Raw genomic sequence first — 23,340 nt, forward strand, 5'->3', positions numbered from 1 at the left:
TTAAAAACAGGCGTTTTTAGGCATTACAGTTTGTTTTAGATAAGATAAATTGTTTTTGTGCGACTACAACACTCGCAATAGGCAAAGGGTCATTGGGTGCTTTGCTCTGAATGTGCATTTAGAGAAAAAAAAGCAATTTTCAGACATGATGAACAAGATTGGAAATCTCATTTTGAAATATAAAAAATGTGCCTCAAGGCTCCACCTGCTGGATTTGTATTTTCTGTGATAAACAATTGTGCTGCTAGATGCCATATCTGTCACACCAAGAAATTGCATCTATCATGTTGGTTTATTTGTCATGTGGTGTTAGTAATGTAGTTTGTAATATTGACATAGTGGGCCTCAGATTGATAAGATAGGATCAGATAAGATAAGAGAAGTTAAGAGAATAAAAGAGAAGAGAAGATAAGCAATAACCGAGACTGTATTATTATCCATCATTGCAGCTCATAGAGGAACATGATTGTGTTTTCCTGGTCCTTGGTGCAAAACCAAAGCAAGGAATGATGCAACAATCAGTGTCATCCAGGTGAGAACTGATGCAAATTTGACTCAATGTAAATACATAAATAATAAATAAATAAAACTCAGGAACAATCAAAGTTAGACTAATGTAAAGTGAATAACTTATGAAGATACTTATATCTTATGATACAAAACATTAGAACACATTTTTCCAAAAAGCTGCTTTATTTAATAATGTACTTGTTTATTTATGCATCTATTACTATAATTTAAATGGAAAAACGTATTAGTATGAGTAATACTAATTGCAGAAAAGAAACAAAAAGAACAGACACAACCAAACATATAAATCCAATCAATAAAAACAAAAAAGCATAAATAGCATGAATACCAACCATGTTATGTCAAATTATTATTATTATTATTATTATTATTATTATTATTATTATTATTATTATTATTATTATTATTATGATAAACACTTAACATACACATATAGTTTATATTGTTCGCATGATCCGGAGCAGGCCAAGATCAGTATAAAAGTACTAAAATAAAATATACTCTTAATTAAATTTGTAACTTCACTAACCGCATCAGACGGCCACTTCTCCAAGCCCCGCCCACACTCCCGGAACAGGAAGTACCTGCGCGTTTTTCGCTGCTGACGTTGGCGCTGTACGAAGTGACGATGGCGTCAACAGACCAGTCCCTCCTGGACCTGACAGATAAAGAAACCCGGGAGAAACTGTCATTTTGGGACCGCCGCACCGACGCCATGGCTCCCCTCACCGAGAAACAAATGGACGCTGTCCTGGAGATCCGAGCCGCAGCGGAGACGCTCTCGGTCCCGTCAGAGGTGAGCTGTGACTACCCCCGGAGCCAGCTAGCGTGCTAACAGGGGTTGCTACATTACTTGTGTCGCTAGCTAACCTGAACGTGCCTCTTTAAACCGAGAATTGAAGTGTAACGCTACATATCGCGGGATGTCAGCTTGGAGGCTTAACCAGCGAGCTTGCACTGCGACGTCAAGTATGATCAGGAATAAAGAGCTGCGCTTTGTTTTTGCAGTTGCCCATTGAGGACCTGTGCAGCCTTTCGTCGCGGACCTTGCAGTCTCCCTTCTTGGCGACTGTGCCCGCGTCAACAGAGGACGTCCTGCTCAAGGGTTTCCAGATGCTCGATATGGGGAATGACCGGATAGAAACTGCACAACAGGTGACAGGAAACAGTTTGCACGCACTCTTATCACAATAAGGGTACGTCGTGTTAATACTGTGCCCACTTGTGTTGCAGTTTTTCGCCTGGTTTGCCAAGTTGCAGGCAAACATGGACCAGGACGATAACTCAAAATACAGGTGTGTGCATGTTTTAGTGCTTGGAGTAATCTTTTTGAAGGAGTTCATGAGAAACAACCTACTTTGACAAGGTAAATCGGTGTTATTACAGTGATATTAATATATCACGACAAGTAGACCTAACGTGCTTTACATTAAAAGGCTTGTTTGTCATCACACACCCTAAAGCCATCGTAAACTAGCTTGTTTTCAGACCCCTGAATCGCTGCCCACATCTCAGATTTGTTTCCGAGGTTGAATAGAAGGAAATAACTCAGAATTCAGTCAGATTTCCCGGGCTGGCAAGTCCTTAACCTGGGACACAAACGTGCACAAACATAAACCACGTAACTAATCAAAGGTCAACGAAGAAGATTAATCCTCAGGCTCTGTATTTTACAGTGTATGACTAAATCTAAAGCCAGAAATCTGCTGCTATGCTGCTCTAGCTGAGATAAACGTCTCTGCTGTACTTCTGGTCACTCCCCAATAAGTACAAGAAGAACAGTGTGTCAAGCTTTCTGATCAGTGTTAAAACATTGTCAAATTGCTCTGCAAACCTGGAGGTCGCTTCACTGCATCATCTTGGAAAGCACACGGATGATATTTCTGCTTTCCCCATCAGAAAAACCAGAGATGATCTAAACTGCTACCAGGAACAATGTGACGCTATCTTGAAAGATGTTTGCGCCGCTCTGGAGCACTTGGACTCCCTCCAGAAACAGTATCTGTTTGTCTCCAATAAGACTGGCACCTTACACGAGGCCTGCGAGCAGCTCCTAAAAGAGCAGGTAAGCTGCACTCTGTTCTGTCCAGCTAATAACCCAAGCCACATCAGAATCAAATCGATGCGACTTGGTCAATAGAATATGTTTAAATTGAAATCTTACTGGATATATTTTCTTATAGTCCAGGACAGGCTAAGTAATGAATATTGGCAAACATGAACATCACTACAAAACCCACAAACTACAGAATTAGCTGCCTGTATTGTCTGAATCTAGTTCAGAACACTGTGACATAAAAAGGCAAACAAATAAAATATGTGCTGCTCATTCTTGCTGTGACATATTTCATATCTTATTGGCACTGTAGTTTTATTCATTTTTTTTCATGCAGAAAGCTGCTGCTTATGTTCATAATATATTGGATAATTTGAGGAACTTGAGCTGAATTGAACTAAAAATGAAATAAAAGTGTCATGTTGTATTACGTCGGCTCTGTTTTGTTTTCTCTCTCTCTCTCTCTGCAGTCGGAGCTTGTTGACCTGGCAGAGAGCATACAGCAGAAACTGTCATATTTTAATGAGTTAGAAAACATAAACACGGTAGGTTTTATTTCTCGGTTCTCTACATCTTTCTAAATCTATGCTTTGTATGTGATGCGCATGTTTATTGTTAATTATATTTTAACCTGAACCTATACATCTTAAGATCATCAGTTATCTCTCAGCTTAAAAACATTATTTTGAAGAATTTGGAGCTACATTTCTTATATAATTATTTCAAAAAAAGTTTGATCAAATGCACTCATCACATTTTTTTTAATCTACTAAACCTTTCAAACATCAAAGTAAAATCTATATGACTGTTTTTTTAATAGATTTTATAAGGCTTTGTTTCAAATAGAAATAAGACATTACTGGCAGTTGCAACTCCGAAATGAAAATAACAATGTTTTAAATTATAAATCTGAAACACTATAATTGTTTGTTTGGAATTACTTCGAACCTAACTTTTTATTTGTCTTTGCAGAAACTGAACTCGCCAACCCTGTCTGTAAATAGTGACAGCTTTATTCCAATGCTGTCCAAATTGGATGACTGCATTGAATATGTTTCTTCACATGTAAGTAGCTCGCACTCTCAATTAAAATGTCATTTTATTACCAGCGATAGAATAATTAAACACTAGATGATTAAATGCCTTCTGTGTTATTAATGCCAGTGGGAAGACCATGCCAGTATAATGTTAAATTGATAAAGCTGTATGATTTATGCATTGCAATATGTGATCACTATTAAAGCTGTCCTAACACTTCCTAATCTCTATTAATTGCAGCCCAATTTCAAGGACTATCCAGTTTATTTGGCCAAGTTCAAACAATGTCTTTCTAAAGCCAGGCACTTCATGAAGATCCACATTGTGAACACATTGCAGCATCTCACCAGCCAGTTAACAAAAAGGGTAAGGAAACGCCACATTTCCTCCTCTTATGAAGTGGAACAATGAAGGAAGGAGGCAAGCATATTGAACAGTATTTGTGCCTGCTTCAAAATCAATAATTGATTTAATTGTTTTGTCTCCTCCAGGATCCAATGGGCTTGACTAATGCAGACAATGCCTTTACACTGTACTATGTGAAGTATAGAGCAGCTGCACCGAAAGTCAGAGTGAGTAAACTGTTTTTTATTCCCCCACAAAAATTATACATGGAACATTTTGTGTAATAAGACATTTTCATCGACATTTCTCCTCTTCTTTCAGTCACTGATTGAACAGATAGAACAGCGAGCAGAGAAGATTCCTGAGTGAGTGTTAATTAATTCTCCAGAGTAAAGTCCCAGCATTCCTGTTATATTTCTTCCTGGTACTAAATTAACTCATTCCTCCTCATATTAATGTGAGCAGATACCATCAGCTGCTAGATGAAGTCCATCAGTGCTACCTTGACCAGAGAGAGCTGCTCCTCAGTCCCAGCATTACATCCACCATTACTGACCTGACCAACCAGAACATCAAAGACCACTGTGCTCTGGTAAGGCACGCCTTGTTTAAAGCTGCCCTTTAGAAATAAGTTGACATTTGAGCTCACAGAGAGTGCACAGTATGGTCCCTCTGGGTTATTTTCTGGAGTGTTGGTGCAGACTCAAAGCTGTGCACATGATAAATGAGATTGTGCACAGCATGCATCCACAGCTTACTCTTGTTTAGTTCACAAGTGAATTACTGTGCAGTGTTGTTTGTATACTCCGTCAAAGCTCATCTATGAAGCAGTGACTATTGTGCTGTATTCCTCTACTGTTTGAATATGTAGCTGACCTGAAGGTTGGCCCAATAATTCGTGGTAAAATATCTTTATTCCAATTTGATACTTCAGAAATAATTATGGCACCCAGACAGAGTATGTATTTTGATGCTGTTGTGGCATTTAAAAACACTTCACTAATTGGCTTGATGGGGATGCTACAGTTAAAGGTCAGACTTTCATACAACAAACGTCATAACAGCGGCACCACCTGTCCGAGATGTTGCTTTTAATGAAACTTGAAAGGTTATGCATCTTGTTAATGATTGCTATAATGGGAGCCTGCATCATTTACGTGGGAGGATGCATTTGCTTGTTTGAAGTGGAGCCAAAGTAAAGTATTAGTAGGCAATGCAGGTGATCATTATGTGTATTTGTACAGGTTCGCAGTGGCTGTGCTTTCATGGTTCACGTCTGCCAGGATGAACACCAACTGTACTATGAGTTCTTCTCAAAGCCCACACCTAAACTAGAGTGAGTAGCACCCGCCTCCGTACAATCATGATCACTAAACACACTGAGCGTCATGGTCTCATGCAGGCCGGATGTGTTTATTTAAGGCGTGACGCATCAAAATGCATGACAGCCGCGTCAAGTTTGGCTTGATATGTTAAGTGCTTGAAATACCAATTTACACAGCATGTGCAGACAATTCGTATTGCCATTTTATAAGCAAAACTATATTTAACAGTTTGCACAATTATTTTTAGTCATTACTTTATTCCTTAACTTGAAGGAAAGTCAAAGTTTTAATTGAGCGGAAAGTATAATTTTAGACTGCTCTCAGATGTACAAAGCAATTAAATGGTGTTTAATCTTTGACAGTGAGCTGCTAGAGAAGTTATGTTTGTCCCTCTATGATGTCCTCCGGCCTCTAATCATCCACATCGTCCACCTGGAAACCCTGTCTGAGCTCTGCAGTATCCTCAAGAATGAGATGCTGGAAGACCATGTTCATAACAATGGTAGGTTAGCGCTTTTGTTCCCCTCAAATTGTCTCACTCGTCACATGGAGTTTCAACTGTTGAGTTCCTAAGATACAGCTGTGCTGGAGTTTGAGGAGCGATATAGTACCACAGAGTTTGCAGACCCCTCAACTTTTTAACTCTTTTAAAAAATGTCCAAAAACCAAAGTGTACTAACTCCAAATTGCTATTTTACAAGGGTTATGTACCAGACTATGTCTTGGTTGCAGCTAGTAGAGAGTCCTGGAGGTTACTACTCCCCAAGAAATAGTCTGATGCATAACCTCCAGGAAAACAGGAATGTAGATGTTAAACATTAAACAAGGAACAACATTTTAATTAGTGAGCTTTAGAGATGCCGGTAGACTGATGTTGTTCCTTCCTCTTTTATTTAGCTACTCAGTTGGGGGCCTTTGATGCCGTAGTGAAGCAGATGCTCGAGGATGTCCAGGAGAGGCTGGTCTACAGGACTCACATTTACATACAGACTGATATCACAGGCTACAACCCAGCTCCAGGGGATCTGGCCTACCCTGAGAAACTAGAGATGATGGAGGTGAGTCTTGTGAGCTGAACGGGATGTCGTTTTCTCTTTGTAACATTTTCAGAAAAAGAACCTGCACAAATTGTAATCTGTTTAGTTTCTACTATAAAATGTAACTACTGCTGCAACTAATTCACATTACCTGTTCATGTATAATTTTTAGATTAATTGTTTTGGCTTTGTTTCGGCTCATGGTTAAAATGCTTGTTATGTCTGACTTACCAAGCACATTTATTTGAATGTTTTGAGTTGAATTCCAGTCAATTTAAGCCTTCTGAGGTCTTACTATTGAATGTCTGAACACTTAGATAAATATAACTTTGCGTCTTGGCCAACATTTCAAAGCTCTTAAATGTGTTTCATGTACCCTATGGTCTCAATGTTAAATATCAATGTTTTTGTTGGTTATGGCAAGTTAAATTTAATTTTCTGAAAAGCTTTTTTAAAAACCCTGTCGATGTCCTAATGAAGCAAAGTAACAACAAGTGACTTTCCGACATCTAACACTTTCTAAATACAGGTCCTTGAAAAACATAATTCATTATGCAAATTGTTAGCCTTGGTCTTCGAGCTTGTGAACATCTGTTATTAAATACCTTTTTGAGTTGTATTTTCAAATGTTATTTATTCACTCTTTTGCTGAAGCAAATAGAAGAAGAACAAGCTAACACGTTCTATCTTCTACCTCTTGCAAATAGAGAATTGCTCAGAGCTTGAAGGAGGAGCAGATGAAGCAGATGTCCCAAGAGTCCATGTTTTCTGATGTTCAGCTTGAGGATCCTGATGGGAGAAGAAACAGTGTTGCTGGTCTGTTTTTCCAGTTGTGACGCTTTCATTTATTTATATATATACACGCTCACACACACACAACCTTTGGTGTAATTGTTGCCCGATGGCTCTCTTCCTCTTTTTTTTTTATTACAATAAATACAGGCAGTGTAGAAGCATCCCGCCTTCAGCCATCTATCTCTCCTGCTGATCTGCACGGCATGTGGTACCCGACTGTCAGACGAACGCTGGTTTGTCTGTCCAAGCTCTACAGATGTATAGATGTGAGTGCCCCATTTTTATTTAGTTTACAGTCTCTCATCTTTAAATATGGTAAGATGTGTGACATAGTTTTTTCCTCATTGCATTTCTTATTCCTGTGTTTCTGACTGTGACTTGGTCTTTTTCCAGAGAGCAGTCTTCCAGGGTTTATCTCAAGAAGCCTTATCTGCCTGCATCCAGTCCTTGCTTAAAGCTTCAGATATCATCCTTAAAAACAAGGTTGGCACACATGGTTAAGACTAGAGTATGGTTTTATATTTTTACTGACCGTCTCAGAATTGTATAATTTTCAGAATAGCTGGAAATGAGCCTTTTTCTTTTGAAACGTAATAAGATCAGTTCCCTCTTCAATAAAATGGGCTCTGTTATTCAAATTTCTTTCTGCTACCGGATCCCTAACTAAAGCAGCAGGGATGTCATTTAAAGTTTATTTTAATGGATGCTTTATTATGCTCTACAGAGTGTTCAGCAGACCATCCTTTATTTATGGGCTTCTCTCACCTTCAAAGTTGCTGTCTGTCTGTGCTAACTGGCCCGTTTCAACCTAACACTTCAAATTAAAGCAGCAACATCAATCTCAGAGGACATGTTCCCACCCCATGTTGATGATGTCTTTTTCCAATGTTTTAGTCGCTAGCTGAGCAATACATAGTTTCAACTGGCTTTTTTTTGGTCACAGTCATATCCCTTTTCCAGCTATGGCTAATCAGCGGTTATCAATTAGGCATATTCCGTCTCTAAGCTTATGCTTTTTATGTTCTCTGTAGCTTGGATAGTCAGCAGATGCCTATTTGTGTTGGCAGCCTGCAGTGTGGATTTAACAGTGTGCTATCACTTTCTGTAGACGCAAATAGATGGGCAACTTTTCCTGATCAAGCACCTGCTGATAGTGCGGGAACAGATTGCCCCATTTCACACCGATTTTGCCATCAAGGAAATCTCACTGGATCTGAAGAAAATGCGAGGTGAGATAATTAAAGGTGGAGGGAACATTGGTGTTCGGCTCCATAAAGCCAGTCATTACATTCTCATGCTCATTAAACAACTTCTGCCTATCACATGCACCAGTGGCAACAATTAATGTGGAAATTACAGTGTAATCTAACACCATAATGTACATTAACCGGTGGCTCACAGGGCAGATTGGCTCCTCCTATCACCCTCATCGCAGTCAAGGTCATATTAAATTTGTAGCACTAGAGGGCACTCTAATTCTACACCAGCCAAGATGTAATCTCTGCTTTGTGTGAAGATGCTGCCTTCAAAATCCTCAACCCTAAGGCTGTTCCCAAATTCTTCCGTCTTAACAGTCACAACGCCATCCTTGAATTCCTGTTGGAGGTAGTGTGTTTTTTTTTGTTTTTTGTGCCTATTTCATGAAACCTACCATACGCTTTATGTGCTTTGATAGCACCCTGTCTCAGACAAACAGCACTTGATAGGACTAAAGCTTTCATCTATGTGGCCCCCAGGGAACACCGGAGATAAAGGAGCACTACATTGACTCTAAGAAAGACGTGGACCGGCACCTGAAGTTCAGTTGTGAGCAGTTCATTCAGCAACAGACTCGGATCTTTGTGGGGAACCTTGAGGAGTTTCTCACCAAGGTGACTGAAGGCAGACTTTGCCTCAGGCATTGATGGCTTGCTGACCTCCATTTTATTTTTCAGCCTTTACTTTTTTAATAACTTGATGAAAATTGATTTGCTCATTCACTGATAACTGAAGGTTTTGGTACGTTAATGACAGCTGAAGATAAAATGGCTGTTTTTCATTTAACTTATCTAATTATATTGCTTGTTTGTTTGTGTGTGTGTGTGTGTGTGTTTGTGCATTTTGATATTTTTCATTGTTCTGAAATCTTGCAATGCAGCAATTCTGCTGCACTAATTTTTTGCCGGCCCACCTCACTCAGTTATTTATTCAATAAGTAAATATTACTCTTTGTCGGGTTCAAGGCTGCGTTAAATTGAACAAATTGGCATCACAGTCACATTTTTTTTTTTTTTTTGCATGGCTAATAGTAACACCAGCACCAATTAAGTCTTTTCAGATTGTAATGTTTTGTTTTGTCTGTCTGCGCTCAGGTCGCAGCTCTTAAAACGATGGCTATCCAAGGGGGTCCCACGTACAGTCTGTCTCAGCAACCTTGGGCACAGCCAGGTAAGATTCGTCTCAGCAAACACCACCGGAATCATACGGTAATTCATCAAAAGCTGTATAGTGCATGCTAGAGGGCATGTCAATGGGTTTTTTCAGCTTGTCTTTTTTTCTCTTTTCAGCAAAGATCAACGATATAGTGATGACTACCTACCGTGTGATGAAGAGCAAGCTGCCAGGCACTTTGCAGAGCATGTCCTTGTACCTGGCCAATAGAGACACAGAGTTCATCCTTTTCAAGCCTGTCCGGGTGAGTGGTGGAAACGCTCGGTTGTAGCTTGTTCAGTTTCTTTGCACGTCCTTGTTAAAGCTCAATTAATTGTATCATACAGTATTTAAAAAGCAGCAATCCAATTTGTTTGCACTCAACGGTCAAATCTGTGATTTTCTGAAATGTAAATTAGAGGTTATTCACATGTATCACTGAGAAGTGCAATTGTCTTTTTCTTCCCTCGTAGATATTTAAAAGTGTAGGTCTTTTGAGCAGCAGTGTATGCAGACGTAACCGTGTAAACAAACCTCTCGCAGCATCCGAAGTCTTCCATAACTCGTATTCATCATTAGCGAGGCTTGGTCACCGCAGTTAAAGACCTGTCAATCAATTTGGAAAGACATACAGTCATGGGCGGACCCTTTTGTGTTCCTTTAGCTCTAAATGATCTATGTGATTGAGCGCTAATAGAGAAATCCTTGTGCCGCCTGTGTACTGTTCATCACGGTGCCAGGTGAAGCCGAATGAGAGGGGAAACAAAATTCTGCAGTTGACATGGAAACAAGATAGTGAGGGGACATAGGCCAGATGAAAATGTAGTATTAATTTCTCTCCAGCACGCAGTAATAGGATGTCTTCCCCCACAGAATAACATCCAGCAGGTATTCCAAAGACTGCATTCCTCGCTTCAGGAGGAATACAGCGGAGAAGACCTTCAAATCATTGCATGTCCATCGATGGAGCAGGTACAGTACTGTCACAGCCCAAGGGCACCTGACATAGTTGTAATGATAACATCCCAAACTGCTGAGAGCATTTTAAGTGGAGAACCGTTTGATAACGTATGCCAGCTAAGCCACTCATCATTTTTTTTACGGCTCTCTTTCAGATTAACCTACTGCTGTCTGTGAATAAGTAATGTCCAAGTTTGGTGTGGCAATGCTGGTGAAACACCCTTTGGATAGCAATGGGATATTGCAACGCCGACCGTGACCAGGAGCTGTGAGGCTGAGTATGCAAGATGGCCAGAGAAGCTCCACCTGAGCTGACCGGGAGTGCTGAATTAACGGCGCAAGACCAAAGATTCTCAGAGGCTCAAGTAGCTGCAAGTGTGTTGAGGGTTCAGGTATTCATCTGGAAGTCCATAACGATGATGACTTTGTTAGACTGAAGGTGGGTTTGTTGTGGTGGATTTCTGATCACAGTTGCACACTATGGGCGGGGATCGGGGGAAGGATTAATAGTGCGAAGACAAGGACCCTCTGGGTGTGCAAATAGAGGCACTGAAGGGTCTTTTATCAGCCCGGTGGCTATTGGCCTATTGTTTGGAAGGATAAGAAAAAATATGCTGCAAAATAGTTAATTCCTCCATTAAAAAAAATGTAAGAGCAATTTGTTCCATTCAGTAGCACTATGGTGGCCTGCTGTGCTGCAGGACTCTCAGGTCTGACAGGTGTTCCCTTCTGATCATAGCAACATCCACTCAGTTGTTCTTTACTTGTCCTATGTGTTCTTAAAGATTCTTCTTTTGAATGTTTTTGTTATTCTGTTGCAAATATGTACAAAATACGATGACGCGATTTATACTTTATCCTTTTATATATATATAGGTTGATTGCAACTAATATGCTTTTACTCCATTGGCAGTTTTGCACTGTGTGATTTATGGCTATGTTTCCTCATGGTTTTTCTCAGAGTAAAAAAAAAAAAAAAATCAAACAACCAGGACACTGGCAATGTGACATTTGCTTTTGTTTGCCCCATGTCCAATTATGTGTACAGGTGTACTATTTATGAACACACTGATTAAAAAAAAAAAAAACCAAAAGGTTAAGGATCTTCTTTGAATTTATTGCTAGAAAGCACTTTGTCATTGAATTCAAATTCTCTCAACAATAAAGTAAGAGTCACGTCACAACAATGAGGAACTGCCATTCAAGGACATCCTCGGTTTTAGGGGGTCTTCTTGGCAGTCTGTTGCCGTTTCATTGGCAGCTGCCATCTTTCCATCTGTGAGATGGGGCTTTGCTGGGGTTTGACCTTCTGTGGACTGACAGTCTTTTGATAGGTGATGAGGGACTGGATGTTCTGGAGCAGGACATTGATCTCTGCACTCTTCTGCTGCAGATACTTCTGAAGCGTGTCAGACCTAATGCCTTCATTCGACTGCGACATTAAGGACATATAAAGAAAAGCAGAATAAACGATTTGGCTTAAAATTGGCTCTCCTTATGTCATCTTTTGTATTTCTGCTAGAATGAATGTTGATACCACAGGCCACAATATATTACTTAAAATGTTGCCCCTTCATTAAGCCGTACACTGCATTCACCAGAGGTGGAAACGATGCCGATGTTGAGGTTAGGGCTCAGTGTCAGGCGGAGGGGACGGTAGGGTGGGGCATGAACGTGATGCTGCTGGTCCAGCCAGCCCCGCTGTGTCTTCACATCTCCTGTGTCACTTCAGTAGGTTCCTCCCCATGGAGTCTGGTTCACCCTAATAAAGAGAAGCCGCTTGTGAGCAATAAGACCTTCAGGGGTTTAATTCTTTCTCAGACAGATTGCCCTTCAGGGCCGCCACACGGCACCACTCGTGCAGCAGAGAGAAGAATGGCAAGCCTATTCTGATGGATAGCTTTTAAATATGATTAGGCCAAATTAATTTAACGCTAAGTATTAATGATATGTCAGATTCACCTTTTAAAGGATAGCACACTTGCCCAGTTCTAGCTGGAAAAATCGCAATAAATGTTTGACAAGTGGTGTTATCCTCTGTTGAACCAAATATAAATATGAATTAATGTAGGCATCGTTACTCTCGGCTGTAGTCGGCCGTGCTACACTGATTTCTACATTTGTAAGTACCATTGAAAGAGAAAGTGTTCTCAGAATCCATGATTTCTACGGCAGTTCAAGCATCTGATAATCAATTGTGTAGGGTGGCAGATTCTTGTTGTCTGTGTCTTGAAATGTAGTTAAATGTGTAACAGCATGCATGAACAAGAGGGAAAGATAAGTCACATGAATCTGCGTGAGCAATCTGTCTGTGATAGATGGTGTGTGTAACCTGCTTTAGGGGACTGACGATCTGAGCTGCTTTTAAATTCCAAACCTTTCAACCTGCGGTGTATCATGTAAAATGTAGCATCAGAAATTCAATGGCACAGACATTTAATTTAAAAACCATTTAATGGTGAAAGCCAATAATGGAACAGAGCAATCCTCACCTTTGATCTTTCTGCATCGCTGAGTCCCTGTCAGTCACAGTTTCCTTAGAAATAACCGCTGCACCCTGCAGCGGATTCTCTGATAACCTCCGAGTCTTCTCACAGCAGAATAACTGACAACGAGAGGAAGAGAGAGAAAGAGGAAAAAAGAAATGTCGAAATGCTGCAATATTCTAAAAACATATTTATTATTATTACTCTTCTCTTATGGATGAACATACTAGGCGTATTGTAAAATCCAACCATACTAAATTCTTAACATAAAGTAGGTCATTTCAATTGATTCTTGGAAAAGTAAACTTGACTGAACGAATAGTTCACAAATTCAGTCCAAAAATAAATATTCAATTTGCTCAATGAGTCAAATTCTGATCTAATCAAATAATCAGGCTGCCCAAATTGGATTAGTGAAGTTCAGACAACAAAAATACAAGATAATAACTGGGCCACCCTGGCTCGTTTTTCCTCTTGTATTTGAGGCAGCTCAGATGCTTGAAATATAACAGTTCCATGTAGCTGAGGCCGATGTGAATGTCATAAACCATAATATTTAGACAAATGTAAACTATGATGTGGGGACATTCAGGAGATCATTTGCACCATGGGTACATTTAACAACTGTCCATCCAATAGTCGTCCAGATACTCAAATGTCAACCTTATGATGACACTAAGAAGAAAGTCCGAGGATCCTTCATACTCGGGTCCACACACGTCTGCACCTCATTGGCCAGCAGCCGTCCAGTAGTTTTTGAGTCATTTCAATCTGGTTGTCCGGCCAGCGTAGCTACATATGCTACTAGGGTATACTGGAAAATTACTAACCACCGAATCTCAGATGGACTTTGTTGTTAAATTTAATGCTCTAATGTTATTGAATACAAATTTCCAGGCTCATAATTCAGAAGTGGATAAATGTCACAGGTTGATTATGAGATTGAAATGAGCGTGGCTATTATTTACATAATTATCTCAAGTCCCAGCTGCACACATTGACACCGAATGCACCTTAATTCAGCTCAGCCACACTCTTCTTCAGTCCGTCAGGTTTTTAAAAAAAACATGAACATGTCACCATGTCAACAGTAGTCTCTCTCTCTCTCTCTCTCTCTCTCTCTCTCCTTTTTAAGGTCAACACTGTTGTTGGTCACTGGTGGTTTCTTCAGCTGCTTGATGCAAACCTTCCATACAGTCTGATGACTCATCCACTTGAGATGGATCTGAAAATGTTGTTGGAGTAGACACTTATTCTGTTAAATAAGAAAATCTCAAAAAGACACCGTCACAAATACACAGTATCAGAATATTCCCGTTAATGAGGTATTCAAAAAGCATTTTACAGTCTGGCATGGTTTGAAATAAGCCGCAGTGACAGGCAAGTTTTGATACAAGACAAACGCAGACTAATTGCATGTTCCATAACTGTAAATTCACATTTATTGAGGAGAGGAAAAAGAAGCAGTTTAAAAAGGGGCATATTCCTCCATACCTTGTCCAGATTAAAAACTTCTCAGTTTCTCCTTGGCAGGCTGCAGGAGTTTTGGGAGTTTCCTTGCTGAGCGAATCCAACACTTAATTATCTGGGGATATCTCCAACTCAGACTTCATGTTTTTAGGAACGCTCTGAGGAGAAAAAACAAAGACGCTTCATAATTTATTAACTTCTTTGAGGTCTTTAACTTGTGCTTCATGAATAAATCAAACCATGTCTCTGGATACCATGTCATATCATCTACATATTGTCTAATATCAGAGGCAAGGAAAGAAAAACTTCAGTATTTCTTTTGCAATAGTAAAACGATCTCTAAAACACACAAAAAGGCCTCATATAGGCTAATTGCATCTATTCACAATGTGTCTAAGGTCTCTCTACAAAGTGCGTTTCAGATGTTAGTTTAACGACATAAAGATACTCAGTCAAGTTCAGAGAAGCCTCTCCTACTCTTGAGTGTCCTCGCAACACTTTTACTTTGTCAAGGACATCATCACTACAGTTGACAGATGTGTGTGTATGTGTGTGTGTGTGTGTGTGTGTGTGTGTGTGTGTGCGGGGAGGGGGGGTGTTAAGAACTTGTATATATACACATATATATATATGTGTATATATATAATTATTATTATCCAAGACATTCCCATGTACTAACAAAGATAAATAATTAGCATAAATGTGAAGAAACTACCTGCACAATATATATATTGTATATATACAACCCAATACAACTATATACCCTTTAATAAGTACTGCCTACTGAATTGGAAGCATGTATTGGCATGTATCACTTTTCATTGTATCAGACACTGATTCAACTTCATGTTTAAAGAAGGCCTATAATGGATACATATTCAACCTTTTAAAAGATTGATGAACAACGATTTGTGTTTTGTGTCATCGGTTCACTGTCATTGCTTCATTGGTTGCATCGTTTAGTTTCTATTGTTTGTGGTGCTGTCACCATATTCAATGTGTGGCATTTGTTTCCAAGTCCAGGATTTGTTGTGGAATCCATCTCAGTTGAGTCAAGTGTTTACATCTTCATCTCCTTGGCATCTTTTACTCTTTGCGGAACGGAGGGTTAGCAGAGAAACCACAGATTAATGAATTAAAATGTGTTGTAATGAGATAAAGAATGTCTTGCTCTGAGTGTACCACAACAAAAATTGCACAATAAGCAACTGTGTCTATGGCAGAAACTGTCCAAAATACGCCTCTTCATTTGATTTATTTTCTTTTATAGCTCTCTGCACTGCCATTGCATTCAGTTGTCCAAGACAAGCCTTTTATTGGCCCTCAGAGGGGAAATCCAGGTGTTGCAGCAACACAGGGAGATAAATAAATGCAAGTTTAATATTGAAAAGTAAAAAATAAATAATTAGAAGTATTTTAAATAAAAATATGATTATTTGCAATTTGACAAATTGCAAATAATTAGGTTATTATGTTATCAATACTTACGTTTTCTTCTTTCGTAGTAATGTTTCTATTTTTATTTTTAAATCTGAATTACCGCAAAGCGTACTGTACATAATTATGCTCATGCCAATAAAGCAAATGTAAATGTTGACTTTGAGAGAAAAGGAGGGACAGAGAACATTATAAATATCTCTGTACGGTGTTATCACCATCTGCAATTGCTGTAAAAATCTTAAGTGTAAGTGTTAATCAGCCGTACACCCACATCAAATCGCTGTATGAGCTCAATAATTTAGAAGTCTGGGAATAACGCAAATGAACAGCCCTCCAGTGGGCCATATATAGTAACTAGATAATGGATATACATCATTACAGTAGTCTGCAATTAATAGACTAGTAAAATAAAGTTACCATGAGCTATAAGTAAAGTAAAAATGCATTGAAACGGAGATGTATTTATTCTCAATGTACACACACTGTTGGTGCCTTTAGACACTGATTGAAAAGCTTTGTGAAGTATACACGATGTATTCTGTTTTAATGAGGGCTGCCATTAATGTTTATTTATCACGAGAATCCTTGAGTTGTCCCTCGTAGTCGCTCACAGCCTTTGCTTATATCCTTGAAATATAAATAACGACATAAAACCCACAAACCTTTGTAGGGAATTAAATGAAACAGTATGACATTGAATAAAACTTACTCCTGCAACATGATAAGAAGTTGCAATAGATGGGAATAATACCCCCTGATAATATGGTAAACTTTACACAACAACGCATTGTTCTCTAATGCATTTGCAAATACATTATTAAATACAGAATGTAATCAAGACACTATCTTTTTACTTGTTAATACATTTTATTCATATGACCCAACAGAAGGCTTTCGTTAGAAAAAGCCTTAGTAATGCAATACCAGGATCACATTAGGTTTGGTATTGGAGACATGTCTGACTGAAGGGTTATTTATGTTACAATACATTCACATAACATGCATGGGCAGATGATCAGTTATTTATACTACTGTTTGGTGTTTGTCAGTAGCTGGATTTCATATAAATGCCAAGAAACCGCTAGTTAGCTTTAATGGGCAACATGGTGTGTCAACTGGGAAAATGAGCATGTTGATGATTTTGGAAGATGTGGTATTAGTTATTGATGGAGAGAGGGATCAGGGGATAAACGTTAAAATATGTGTGTTTATGGTTAAGTGTCTGGTGCTGCTTGATGTTTTTGTGCTCCTCAAAAGTAAAAACACGTGTTCAACTTGAGTCTTTCTAAAAGCAAGGACAAAAACTGTCTGCAATAACAGTGTAGCGTTTATGTTTCATTAAAAATCATCCATTTAGCATTGAATCCATCTCAGCAGATCTAGGTCATTATATCTGGATAAATTAATTTTTTACGGGTGATCTTTTAGATATAATGTTTACGGTATACAACCTGGGCTTCTTCCCTGGGAGATTTCTCCAAACCAATTGACCAAATCTTCCATACATCATTTTTCTATAAAACTCGAGCTTTACAGTCTGAATTTAACCATGAATGATTTGAAGCACCACCAGATACTCAATAGGTTTTAAATAATATAAAGCTATAAAATGTAATAAAGCCAAAAATGATATCAGCTTTTGCCAATTCTGTATTTCTCTCTTAATTTACATGGGCCTTTATCTTTTCGGATGACTTCTCCTTTTCCATTTGTCTGGGCAATGAAACAGTAATGTGGCTTAATGTTACTCAGGCTTGAAGAGGTGGGACATGCAGGTCTGCATCTGGCCAAGCAGAGAGGGAACCTCTGAGCTCTGTATTTGGATATATCTCTTCAGAACATCTTGCTCCGGCTTGTCATGCCTCTCTGGATAAATGAGCTGAATTAAAAGAAAAATCACAAGAGGTCCCCCTGTCAAAAAATAAATACATCTCTACACTTATTGCAGTCATTAATGACTGCTGTTCATTGCTGCATAGGGTTTGGCATGAAGGCTCCTATTGTTCATGTGTAAGAAAAAGAAAAACACGTACATTAAATCACTGCAAAGGCATTTAAAGTGCATTTATCAATGCCTACCGTAAGTGAGAGTATGCGCACATGCTCATGTTTGGGCCCAGGGCAAAGGTTAGAGCCTTGAAGGGAAGGTTACGCACATGCGGGTCACATCGATACAACCAATTCCGTTGTATCGATGCACACAGTTCCTGTCTCACTGAAGCGGAGACCTCCAACAGGGGTCAGATTCAACCTTCAGACACACTGAGAGTAGCAACATAACTGTAGCATGAGGTTAGGTTATTCCCTCTTGTTAATATCTTTGGTCAAAAAGTAATTTAAGAAAACTAAAAGGTCTTAGATATTTGGTTTCTAAGATACAAACGATACAGTTTAGACTTGGTGTTGACACTTACATTTGATTCATAATTAACTGATTGAATTAAAGGACTAGTTTGTCATTTTGGGAAATATGCATATTCACTTTCTGGTGGAGAGTTGGATGAGAACATTGACACCACCGTTAGGAAGCACGTACATCTAGAGTGTGCTGAGCCAGCCGAACGTGAGCAGATCATTTAATAAACAAATAATTAGCACACACACTTAGCCTTATTAAGACCAGCTGTACTCCAAAGTTGTAATAAATAAGTGGACAATGGATCCCTGCAATGTGCGAGCAATTTGTTTATAACACAGACCAGCCTTCATTTTGTCTGTTAAACTATGCAGCCAGCAAGCTAACGTAAATACTGAAAACAGGGGAAACTAGCTCTAAAGCACCTATTTATAACAATACCTTATTTGATAAATCCACACAACAAAAAACCCGTAAAATGGCAATTTGAGACCATTAACTTCTAGGAGTATCTACTTGTAAGCTAACATGACAACTGCTGCAAGAAATAGTCTGACACAAAAGCCTTTGCAAAGTGGCATTTCTACACTTAGTGTATTGTATTGACCACACAAACAAGATATAACTATTGAAGTCGGCAACTTTTGCTACGTTCAGACACAGCTTGGCTAGTAGCGGACCCTTGTGTCTTAGCTTAGCTTAGCATACAGACTAGAGTCTAGTCTGTATGCTAAGCTAAGCTAAACATCTGCTGGCTGTAGCTACTATGCAGGAAAGAGAGTTGTATAACTCTTCTCATCAAACTCCATGCCTAAAAGCAATTACGCACATTTCCCAAAATGTGGAGCCATTCATTTAATGCCTTATTTCAGTATGAACTTTGTTTAAATTATCATAATAGCAGTTATTATGGAGTACTAATTACCACATCGTTCCACTGGGATGATAGCATGTGGCGTGGCCTTTATTTGTGAAAATGCCTTTGTTGCTGGGAGCAATGTCCTTGTCCTCCAAGATGATGTAAGTGAAGTTAGAAGCTTCGGCAGAGGATATTATAATGGCTGCTTTCCCAGAAGGATGACTTTGTCTATTAAGGCTCATTAACTCTGTGCAAATCTTTTATCAAAAGGAACAAATGTGTACCCTCTCTTTAAATACGTTGACCAAGTCCTTGATCTTCCACTTTGTGCACTTCTTAAAAGGATACAAAACGTTACCCATTACCTCACCATCTGTGTAAACAAGTCAGTGATATTTTTTTATACCATCATTAATACTGGGAATCTCTTTTGACAGGTTGTAGATCATTTTATGTCTGAGGTCATTATGACCTTAGCAATAAAAGGAGAATACATATTTTATCAGTGACAAGCATGAAATACTGCAGATTTTATTTCTTCATTTGACAAGGGCCCCAGGTTGCTTACTCAAAGCCTCTTGAGTTACAAAAGTCTCAACCTACATTTAAATGTTGTTCTGCAGAAGTAGGAGCAATGTACAATACAATGCCAAACCCTGAAGGGCATAACAATCAAAATTCAGATACCACCTCATATTGCATGCTACTGGAACACAAAGAGATGCCGCTCTTTAATGACATACAATCTAGTACAATCAATACAAACATACAGTACAATTGTATGTCCTTGGCAGTCTTCCACTCAATCTTACAAACTCATAAAATTAGTGCGGAAGGGATCCAGGTATGCATGTTGCTCACTTCACCTTTGCCTGCGCATTAGAAGCTTCCCTTTCCTCCTCACTCATGACGGGGCCTGCGGGATCACATCAATCTTCCTCTCTGACTCCTTCTGTGCCAATTTCTTTCTCTCTCTCTCTCATTATAAGCTCCATCATTTGTTGAGCTTGCACACAACAAAAGAGCTGAATAAAAGAACATTTACAAAAATAAACGTTTATTTCACTTGCACTGCTCCTCCCCTATGAACCTTTTCCCACCACAAATGGAAATAATGTTGTCAATGTTAGCTAAACAGTAATTATTTCTAATGATTTTGTTTTCAATTTCTTTTTTGGAGGTAAACAATCTACGTTCACCCCCTCAAAGTCTGTTTCATTTCCCAACAGTTTATCTTGGATGAAGGGGCTGCTAGCAATAGTCAAAGTGACCTCGGAGCACATCCTGTTTCAATTCAACTTCTGGAACCTACAGGGCTGCAAAAAAGAAAATACACACAATCACTGCTGATTTTATAGCCTCCACTCGCTATAACAATGAAAACAGCTATCACTGTCATTCCCAAGCACTTTGGGCAATATCAATACAGGACTAAGTCGACAGTACCTTTGCAACATGAGGCGTTTGTTTTGGTTCTGGCTTGTATGCAATAAGACGAGGTGGACAAGGTATTAATGCCCCACCTTTGGCATCATTTCATCTTCTGGATCCTGATGTGAATACAGGAAACCAAGATTTGCTATATATAACCTGTATGCATAAAAGGATCCTTGCTAATTTTTTTTAGAGGGCTTTAAAATCTATACGTTGCTCATATTGTAATAATGCCTTTGTCGAGACAAATTTTAAGATTTGGCGGTGGTGACAGAGGTAATCTGATTTTAAAAGAAGGGGTGGAAGTAACACATTATATTTACTATTGTTACTCAAACAAAGTTGTTTTTCCGTGGAGGCCAATGTTTAAACATCTGTAAAAGTATTGTCATTATGGATTATAGTATGGCAGTTTTGTACCTTGACATATTTTAATAAAAACGTGCATTTATCATAATTAATCTCAGATTGTATGCACCACACGTCCACCACACTAAGTGACCCATATCAAATAAACATAGGATGTTGCTTCACTAGCATTCTGCGTCTAGCTAACATGCTAAATGCTGTAATGTTTGTGGTGGATCCTCCGGCAGTGACTTCTATCTTCAGTGTGGTGTTTGTGACAAATAATGCCATGATGGTACTAAAATTATGAGATAAATGTAGTCGAGTAAAGCGTTCAATATTTGTCCGTAAAATGTATCGTAGTATAAAGTAACAGAATATTGAATTAGTACTCACATAAAGTACAAGAATCTAAAAAAGTAGAGTAGTTTACCAGTACAGTAAATTACTTTCTACCTCCACATTTGTATTAACAAAATTACCATCATTTGACATATGCATGAGTAGGTTTCCTCAGAAGAATCATAGTGGCTATTCTCACCACCTCTGCCTACAACAACTGGGGCTCTTCAATTTCCTTTTGAACTGCACAAGAGAGAAATAATTGGGAACTTGACATATGTCTCAGTCATGAGAGGCAAGAGGGGGCACGAACAGGTGACCCCCTTCGCACCCAAACTGATGGCATGGCTTACCTCGACAGCTGAAAGAGATTCTCTGCTCCACCCGCTCCCAATCTGTCTGGGTCTGAGCGCTAACCAAAGTAATGAACCTACCATCCAGTGCAAGTACCTCCATGAACTTTGGTGAGACGGGTCTACACAAAAGAACAGAGACAAGAGCGATGCTTTACTAGGAATACTCTACACTCATCTTTAAGCTACAGTAATGGAGTTGTGTCCTCGTCGTGGGGGCAAATCAACCCCTAAACAAGCTGCAGAGACACAGCTGCCATCTCGTGAAGTGGTCTTGGCAGTCCCTTCTTTAAGAATTCAGCAGACATGGAGCAACATTAGCGACAACTCGAGTCATGCGAGGTGATGTGTCTGGTCACATGAGGAATGTAAGTCCAATACAAACTCTCCTTTCAGCTCTAAAATTGTTCATGTTCAACTCTTAAGGACATGTCTTCTTGTATTATCAGTTTACTTTCTTTTCCAGGTACAGTAGTCCGTCACTAACTTAAAGTCTGCTGTTTTGGTGTTAGCTAGGTAGAGCTACAGGGTTTTTGTAGAAAACAGTTGCCTGCTGAGCTAAAATTATGGAGAAAAATTATTTTTGTTCCACTTAAGCTGATGTCATGCATTTCAAGACTCTGTGATATTCACGTTTTAGACCACCGTTATCCATCAGAGGGAGACTCAACCATCCATATTCAAGAGAAACTGCATTCGCTTCAACGATGGCCCTGCAGTAATGGTGGCTTTAGGGAGCACTACCCATGAATCCGATCGCACACTGGCAGCATATATATCTGTTCTTCTTTTTTTCTCTCCTGCAGATTGAAAAGCTTTTTTTTTTTTACCAGTTTGACCAACCGGACCGGCAAAATATGATTATATGACCATCAAAGAACACCGTAGACCAAGGTTAAAGCATCGCAGATTGGTTTCTGATCAATGTTACTGCAGATCAAAACAAAATATAATAGAAGATTAAAGTGTAATATTTCACATCAATGATATGGTCACTGAAGAAGACAGTGAGATGTTATTATTGTTATGTTAAACAAATGTTCAATCATGCAATTATGAATTGCAATCTTGGTTCGCTCCAATGGCCTCTATGGGCATACAAGGTGTAATAATGTAGAGTAAATAGACAGCCGGGCTGTGAACAGTTGTCATACCATTTAACATCCTAGTCAACCAACTCAAGTTGTTCTTGTGGAAGCATGACAGCACAAAGTTTTCCAAGGTCATTTGCCGCTAGCGGCATGCAGATTTGAATGTTCAAAAGAGAGCTGGAGTAGTTGTCGGTTATGATGTTAACAAGGAGACCTTTCTGGTCGTCACATGTCTCCTGCTCCTCCAGGCTCCTCAGGTTGTCATAAAGCTGTCAAGGGGAGAAGTCACCTTCTTTAGGACTCTCAGGAGATGCAGAGGCAGTATCTCTCTGGAAGGATGGAGACTGACTCATGTTTTAAAAAACGTGATATGTCATCTGAATCTCTAGAGGACACCCTCTGAATATTGCGCAGCTCCATTTGTATCATTTTTGTTATTGTTCAAGTGCAGTTGACTGGAAGTAGTTTTGCATCAAACTCATGTACATCCAAAACGTCATATAGTTGCAGAATACTTTTTTCATGTTCCCATTGCATTCACTAATGATGACTTCTAAGATTAGTGATAGAGACTGTGTGGCTTCAAGCAAAATAAAAAAATCATCTCTTCACTAAAATATAAATTTGGTTTGAGCTACATTTAGATTTAGAATTAGATTTGGAGG

At 39.1% G+C, this 23,340-nt stretch overlaps 1 protein-coding gene and 1 pseudogene across 1 annotated transcript; one reads left to right on the forward strand and one right to left on the reverse strand.

Moving 5' to 3' along the window:
• The first annotated feature begins 1,137 nt into the window (after positions 1-1,137).
• On the forward strand, positions 1,138-11,616 carry cog3 (component of oligomeric golgi complex 3). Its single transcript, XM_034561978.1, has 23 exons — positions 1,138-1,327; positions 1,540-1,686; positions 1,765-1,826; positions 2,431-2,596; positions 3,058-3,132; positions 3,560-3,652; positions 3,866-3,991; positions 4,117-4,197; positions 4,292-4,335; positions 4,436-4,562; positions 5,215-5,306; positions 5,658-5,797; positions 6,193-6,353; positions 7,040-7,148; positions 7,275-7,393; positions 7,521-7,610; positions 8,236-8,356; positions 8,644-8,732; positions 8,864-8,998; positions 9,479-9,554; positions 9,674-9,801; positions 10,410-10,508; positions 10,652-11,616. The coding sequence occupies exons 1-23, from the start codon at positions 1,160-1,162 to the stop codon at positions 10,679-10,681; spliced, it is 2,478 nt and encodes an 825-aa protein (XP_034417869.1). The 5' UTR covers positions 1,138-1,159; the 3' UTR covers positions 10,682-11,616.
• A 99-nt stretch (positions 11,617-11,715) lies between these two features.
• LOC117750567 lies at positions 11,716-23,028 on the reverse strand (annotated as a pseudogene).
• Between the last annotated feature and the right edge of the window lie 312 nt (positions 23,029-23,340).

Source organism: Cyclopterus lumpus, chromosome 21 (assembly GCF_009769545.1).
Source record: "Cyclopterus lumpus isolate fCycLum1 chromosome 21, fCycLum1.pri, whole genome shotgun sequence".
In the NCBI taxonomy this organism is placed as follows: domain Eukaryota; kingdom Metazoa; phylum Chordata; class Actinopteri; order Perciformes; family Cyclopteridae; genus Cyclopterus; species Cyclopterus lumpus.